Below are 7,564 nucleotides of genomic sequence, written 5' to 3'. Positions count from 1 at the left end.
ATAAATGTTCACATTTTTTTAACTGTACGGGCTTTCAATTTTTTAACATAAGTGCTAAAATAATCAAAGGGAATAAACCTTCGTAATAAAGGGACATTCATGCCTGATTATGCTTGTGTAAGAGGATTTATGCGCTGCAATTAGTAATCATCTGGTTACATTGTCGTAGGAGAGTGGTCGAAGCAACCGTGTACCGATGGTCGTCACACATCCACCAAATGAGAAGGCATGCAAAAGAAAAATGGACGAGTTGGGTGCTCGCCACCACGCCTATCAACTCCACCACTATTAAGATTTCACGAGCTAAACATGTCCAGTGAGAAGGCCGCAACTCCTTGCTCTCTCGCCTACCATTGTGGAGACCGTTTTTTAACACAATTAATTATTTTTTTGTTGCTTGTCGTAAATAAAATATCTCTCCCGTTGCTTGAAACGCACGGGCATATGTGTGCTATTCTGATATATATAAGATATAAGAGAGTAAAGAAGACCGGCCCCGTGCGTTCAGCCCTTTCCTCTCCCCATTCTCCACACCGGCACACCCCACCTCTGCCGCCGCCGCGCGCTCAGATGCCAATCCTCCGTCAGATTTTTCGTCTCCTCCGGCGACCTGGCGTCGCCATCTCTCATGACCCACTGCGCCGCCTCTCCTCTACCTCGCGACCTCTCCTCTCTTTCATGGCCTCTGCCCCGCCTTACTGGTCGCCACCACCGCTTGCACGGCGAAGTTTCCCTCTCATGATGGTTCCAGATCTACCTGTCCGTCGTGTTTCCCGGTATGCTCTCATCATCTGATGCCAAAATTTTCGCCTTTAGTTTCTTATTATTATAGTTTTGGATCTGGATTCTGACCGACTGTGGTTTTTTACCCCTTTTAATTATCCGAGCGTATTCGAGAAAAATCCCTTTTAATTATCCTTATGTGTTGATTTTTGTAAATAAGGCAGGGGGTGTGGGGTCTTATAGTTAATCCGACGAAAATGAAAGGGGAACCGAAAAAGAATTGAATTTTCTGTCGGGTGCTCAGATTTGTTCTTTATTCTCTTTGGTGATAGATTTCCACCTGGATCTCGGAGCATGACTAGTGGGACAACCTTGCAAGATATGAATACTATAGCCGGCAAACATGATGCATCTTCGAATATTGTGGACATCTCTGGTTGTGATGAAAACGGGAGGAGTGCAACCAATAGAAGGAGCGCATTGGTAGCAAGCGATGCCGAAGAAGATGATATTCTTGACCTGGGATTTCTTCCAAAAAGCACACACCGTGATGGTTCTTTATACAGGAACACTCATTCGTGGAAAAGGATGTATAATGTTGATGACTGTAGTGAGAGTAAGTAAATAATCTCTCTTTACCTATTTCAATTTGTTACAAGCACCTTTTTCAAGCTATAGTGTCAACTGATGTGTTCTCTGTTGAAATCATCTGGCTTTTTTTCTTTACTTTCCTTAATTTTACAAGTTAAATGTAGATGCATTGGCATTCAGGAGTTGCATTTGTTAGGTTTTGCAAAAGTAGGGGAGGAAATTCTTCAGATTCCTGCATTACCTTAGTTTGGTTATCCTGGGCCTCCACCAACCCACCCCGGTTCGCCACATGACTGGTTTTTATCCTTTTTGTTGTCACCATGTACCGTACAGAAATATGTTCATAAACCGCATTTTTAGCACATATTTTTGTACCATGAGCATTGAAGTAGGTTTAGTTGCTCCCAAGTATGCAGGATCGAAAATTATGATTTTTTATTATACAGACTGATGTTATCTACCATCAAAATAAAAAAACTAACTTACAATAAGACTTCTAGAAAGTGAAACAATAGAATATTTTCATCAAGGGCTGAATTGATTTGTTTTAGTAATTCTTCGGGTAGACATAACAAATAAATAAGTTTAGGGGGTTATGAAATAATCTGGGAGGGTGAAATGGACCTTTACTTGCTGACATGATGAAATGTTACCTGCTTTTCTTTGGGTTTCCTAAAACAAAAACCTTTGATGGAGTGAAATTCATAGTAGAAAGAACATCGATAATTTTCATTTGGATGAAAAGGAAACTTCCAATAGGGCCATGGAATCCTCTAGTGACACGCTTACTTTTTGTATGACGACTATTTTTTTCCTGTATTGTTTTCCATTACAATTTAACTTATTTCTTTACTTCTTTTATGAAGCTCGGCTACCAGATCCCACAGATTGTGACATCCGCAATGGAGAATGCATTCGGCATCAACCTAATCGCGTGTTACAAATTTTCTCATTAAAGTTGGCTGAACTTACTCTGGATCTTGGCCCAGTAGAGTTGTATGGATACATAGCAGTGCGGGATTATCTGGATACATTGCGTAATTATGTTGTCAATATAAGCAGGGATGATCCCATCATTGTGAAGCAGGTGCGAATCCATACTTACCTACGATTATTTCAAGCAATAAGTCTACTTAATAACCCCCTCAAGTATAAAACAATGTATTTGTCCCCTTGAAGCATTCCATATGGTTTTAAGTACCCACTGGGGAAGTTCTCACATTAGGTGGATGTTGCAGTGTGGGCGAAACCATCTGAGGAAATGATTTATACAGTAGGGGGGGGGGGTCAAATACCTGACTTATGTCAAATCTATTCATTTCACATTGTAAGGCCAAACCTAGTGTATGTATGGAACAGCAAGCACTCTCAAGTCTTGTGATTTATCTGTACAGACCTAGCAGAATGGTAGTTTGGATTGTTTAGGCCACCATTACACCAAGTTTATATTGTGGAAAGGTGATTTACTATGAGAAACTTATAAAATATGGAACTGAGTGAGTATATCATGTATTCCAAACAAAATCAAACAGAATAGTTCGGGCTCTTAGTTGCTACTTAACACACCAGCATGAATCATTGCATCACTATTAAGTCATTTTGTTTTCTCTTCTCATTTCGACATGCTTATGTAAAAATTGGGATCTGAACAATGTCAAATAAATACCGAGGGCCAATTTCCCCCCCCCTCCCAAACACTGGTGTACACTATGTAACCAGTCAGTTTGATATGTGGCAAAGATGTTGGTCAGCAATTGTAAAGTATCACAAAATTAATGTTGCAAGTAAAACAGCTTAGAGAAGTACACCCTCTGTTCCTAAATGTAAGATGTGTTTTGGTAGTTCAATTTTTGAATTGCCAAAACGTCTTACATTTAGAAACAGAGGTAGTATAAAGCTTTAGTTGTTTCTTACTTCCATATGGAGAGCTACTAAACAGTAACAAATTTGTAGGGTTCTCTCATCGACATGGCTGGCCCTAAGCGAGGGATAGATTTGATTTCCAGTATTCTAGTGGAATATGACATGAGGATCAAGGTAGGTGAGGAAGAAAGGGATGATTACCAGCTGATTGATGGTGTAACAGACATAGACGACCTGGGCCCATGGAATCGTGCATTGAAAAATCGCATCCAAGGCGACTGTGGTGCGGTTGACTTAACCATAGCACGTGTTGATGACGCAGTCATGGCGAATATTGAAGTTGCCGTGTCAGAAGTGCAGAGCAGTTTTCATCTGCGCTTGCGCTGTTTTATCGGTGGTTATAACGAAGGAATTCGGCTCTTCAATGGTACAGTTGGCGAGTCACGTCATTTAAAGAGGTCTGTGGTTGCTGTAGTGGATGGTTCCACTCTGGTTTTGAAGTTCAAGGCGGCCTCGGGGCCATCTGGTTCAGCGGAACGATGTTGTTCCTTCCAGGCAGACACGCATGGACTTGATACTCGAGAGATAAAGACTGATTTTGGGTTGATCTCAGTGAAGGTGACTTGGTCGACTCTGCGTACCAGGCTTATTGTAGGGCTTGAATAAAGTTTGTCAAAAAGTTGTGTCTGAGGAATGGGCCAAGACCCGGTCAACAGTCTAGAGTGAGTTGTACGTGGACACTGTTGAACTGTTTAGGATATCTTTACATGTTTCTGGTTAACATGTTTCAGTACTATTACCTGACAATCCTAGCCATTTGGGGTACACTGGTTCTGGTATCTGTACATAGTGTTGTTCGTGCTCAGTCAGAGCATCTCAGTCGCTTTTTGACTACTTGGAGGGCAAAAAACGGCTCCAGCAACTTCATTTTTTAAGAACCACCAAACTTTGTTAATTCATGGTTCACAAAACTGGGAAAATAAATGTGATCATGAGGCTGTCCCAACCAGACATGTCTACCACAATCTAAAGAATCAAAAAGCTTGGCTAGTAAATGGGCTTCTCTATTCAAGGCCTGACTCTCAGAAACAAAAACTACAATTAAATTTGGTTGTCCTTAACTTAATCTCAGCTACAATCAGACCATGAATACCAGTGCAGCCCATGTTGATATCATTAGCCACCTGCTTAGAATCAGTAGCCACTAGAAAATTGTGAAGTAGAAGATCATCCGCCAAAGATAGAGCTTCCCTGCAAGCGATACCTCTAGAGTTGAAACTTCTCTCATGCCATGAATTACTAGCGTACATGATCGCAAGTAATTCCCAGAAGAGTCCATGCATACAGCCACCGCAGTGCCTCCTATACCAGATCTAACAAAATCTGTGTCAGTATGAATTTGATGAAGTCCCTCTTCGGCCAAAACAGTTGCCCAAAAACCAAAAGTTGCTGAATTTTGTTTTGGGTTGCCCTAAAACAGGGCACAAGTATTGTATATTTTGGGTATGACTGCGGCACATTAGAACCCAGTTCCTTCCACTGAGATATGGGTTCAAGAAAACCAAGCAGTTGTTGTGTTTCTACTAGCTAAACTTGGTTTGTTCTCCAGACAATATAATAAGAAACCTATTTGCGTTGGCATCACGGTTCTAATATTCCGAAACTGTTTGATCAGTGGTGCAGTGACATTAGTCTGTAATGTGTTCGACAATGGACACTACTTCAACGTTGCCACCTGCATTTCTCTTAGTCTTAGATGAAGCATCTGGTGTTGGCACAGATGTGGTGTCTTGGATGAAACTCTGCTGAAAGTTTGAGTCCATCAGCAGAAAATGAATTTGTGTTTTCACAAAGGTTGAATTCTGAACATGGTGATGCTGATGTGCCCGGACACTCGGCCTATAAGTTTCAGTCATTTTCATTAGCACCTATCATTTTGAATATGGCGATGCTAATGCACCCATGTTTACTCAGAAAATGAAAATGCAGGCGACTTGCTGCATTTTGCTGCGCACCCGGAGTATATTTGGTTTAGCACATGTCGTAAATCTTCCGAATAACATGTGAACAAAATTCAGGTTTGATCCCATATAACACTACAAGAATACTAGTTTCTGCAGATTACATTGTTGGCATGCTTTGTACATCAGCTGACCTTTGTTTAATAAAATTAAGAGATTTTTTATCTGCTGCAATAGTTGTATAACAACTTTCGGTAAGCAATTGCGGAGCATCTTTTGCTTGCTTCTTGTTTTTCTCTCACATGTTTGAGTTTGGATGGAACACAAAAAGGTCGCAGGGGTTGTAAAAGTCACGTGGATTTCGTCGTCAAATTTTGTGTTCCATTTTCAACAGATTGGCTACAGTCTGGTTGAAATTTTGGACAGTTGAAGGGTAGTGTACTTACTAGAAGCGGTTGCGCGACTTGTCGCGCCATTTTTGAAACAAGTGTTTGTTCAGTATTGGACTGCTTACATTCGAGACTAACTTTTATGGACCGGCTTCTTGTGTCGAGGTCAGCTCCCTTTTTGATGAAATTTTAACCAGGGAAAAGAATATTCGCCTCATAACCTTATCTCTAATCACTTGACAAAGAACTTACCAACTGTAGCTAGTTTATACTCCCTCCGTCCTAAAATAAGTGTCTATACTTTGTACTAACGTTAGTACAAAGTTATAATAAAGTTGAGGCACTTATTTTGAGCATGCTCAATTATACTTATTCTGGAGCGAGCTAGTTTAGAGAATCAACCATAATTTCATCAACGCCATTCTAGTTGTACAGTGCATTCAATAAGATAAAATGCACCATCTGAAAACATTAATTTTGCCCATTAGGCATGCCGGCCAAACATATTGTGCCGCATGGTGGGGTGTGGAAAACCAAACCACACGAAAATCAACATCTCCTTAGGTGGCATGTGCTTGTTGATAATGATGACATCAACATAAAGAACACACTAAACTAAATTTTTCAAATAATATTTTTTGGAAAATTTAGCGAGTGAGTAATAATGGTGAATATATCATTTTACAAGATGAATTTTCACATTAAAATGATGCTAAAAGGTGATCATCATTAAAAATTGCCATGAAATCACATTTAACATTAATGCCACATGAATTTTCAATGCAATTTCCAATTGGTTCAACCGTATTCAAAAAATTGAAACATGATTTTAGCATAATACTAGATTTATTTTCAATGCATAAACATAAAAGGAACTGAAACAACTTAGAAAGCACTAAAGATAAATAAAATGATTGATACCATAATTAGGTCCATTATAACCCACGGAAAAACATTATAAAAATCTCTCATCATTAAAGTAACTTTCAACATAAATTTGGGCTCATATTTCTCATTTGAATAGTGCATACATAATTTATATTTTCATAATATAGCAGAAAATACACTGGAAAAACATTTTCATAACTCGGCCCAAAACCTATTGGTGTTATATATTAACTTCACTGGCCCAACAAATAAATTCATCCAAAAGAAAAACCATTTTGTGCGACCATAGATATAGAGTCAACCAGGCCATAGCCTGGAGGAGAAATTGGTCCATTCTATTTTTTTGCGGGTCAAAATTGGTCCATTCTACGACTGAATTCTGGACAGCATTTCCGCGTGGTTCTCGTCTGTCCGATCCAGTCGGACGGTCAGCACCGTGCCTTATAGCGGTAAAAAATTGCATATCTTTGATTGGTTAGTGCAAGTATCTTTGTTCAAACGGCGAGGCAACATTTGCCTCAAAACAAATTTTCATATCTTTGATTTAGTGGATTGGTGGTAAAAATATATGAACGGATGGGAAAAGATTATTGTGCAGACAACTGTTGTGATTGTACGTACATGTAACCTGGCCTCAAACATTATGGCTTTAAAGAGACTCAAACACTGTTCAAAAAGTTCCAACCAAAATCATATGCAAGAAAAAAAAACCAAAGCTACACCCTCATGGAAAAGCGAGCGACCATAAGACCCAAATTCTAGCAGGCACCGCCCCTGAGGGCGAGCACGAGGTGGAGCACGTAGCCGCCCTTGACCTTGTACTTTTGCACCGTCTTGTCGGCGGCCATCTGCTTGCCATCGAAGATGAGCCTCTGCTGGACGGGCGGGATGCCCTCCTTCTCCTCGACGTGCTCCTTGATCCTGTCGGACGTGTCCGTGGGCTCGATGTTGATCCCGATCTCCTTGGCGGTGGGTGTCTTGACCTTGATGGTGGTGCCGTTGCGGAGGCGGAGCACCAGGGGATGCGTCGACTCCTTGTGCACGTTGTAGTTGCCAGCAAGCGACCGTCCTCCAGCTGCTTCTCGGCGAAGATATGAGCTGCTGCTGGTCCGGCGGGATCCCTTTCTTATCCTAGACCTTGCCCTTGAC

At 40.8% G+C, this 7,564-nt stretch overlaps 2 protein-coding genes across 2 annotated transcripts in view; one reads left to right on the top strand and one right to left on the bottom strand.

Annotated features, from left to right (window-relative positions):
- The first annotated feature begins 487 nt into the window (after positions 1-487).
- On the top strand, positions 488-4,071 carry LOC119332413. The gene is made up of 4 exons (XM_037605592.1): positions 488-776; positions 1,056-1,339; positions 2,181-2,401; positions 3,268-4,071. Exons 1-4 carry the CDS (start codon positions 571-573, stop codon positions 3,841-3,843), a joined length of 1,287 nt encoding a protein of 428 aa, XP_037461489.1. The 5' UTR covers positions 488-570; the 3' UTR covers positions 3,844-4,071.
- Positions 4,072-7,173: 3,102 nt separating this feature from the next.
- LOC119333807 (NEDD8) overlaps positions 7,174-7,564 on the bottom strand; it is a 1,714-nt gene continuing 1,323 nt past the window's right edge. Inside the window, exon 2 of the mRNA XM_037606569.1 lies at positions 7,174-7,398. Coding sequence (XP_037462466.1) covers positions 7,174-7,398 — 225 coding nt within the window. The remainder of the gene's footprint in view (positions 7,399-7,564) is intronic.

This window comes from Triticum dicoccoides, chromosome 7A (assembly GCF_002162155.2).
Source record: "Triticum dicoccoides isolate Atlit2015 ecotype Zavitan chromosome 7A, WEW_v2.0, whole genome shotgun sequence".
Classification (NCBI taxonomy): domain Eukaryota; kingdom Viridiplantae; phylum Streptophyta; class Magnoliopsida; order Poales; family Poaceae; genus Triticum; species Triticum dicoccoides.
This window is presented reverse-complemented; position numbering and strand designations above follow the sequence as displayed.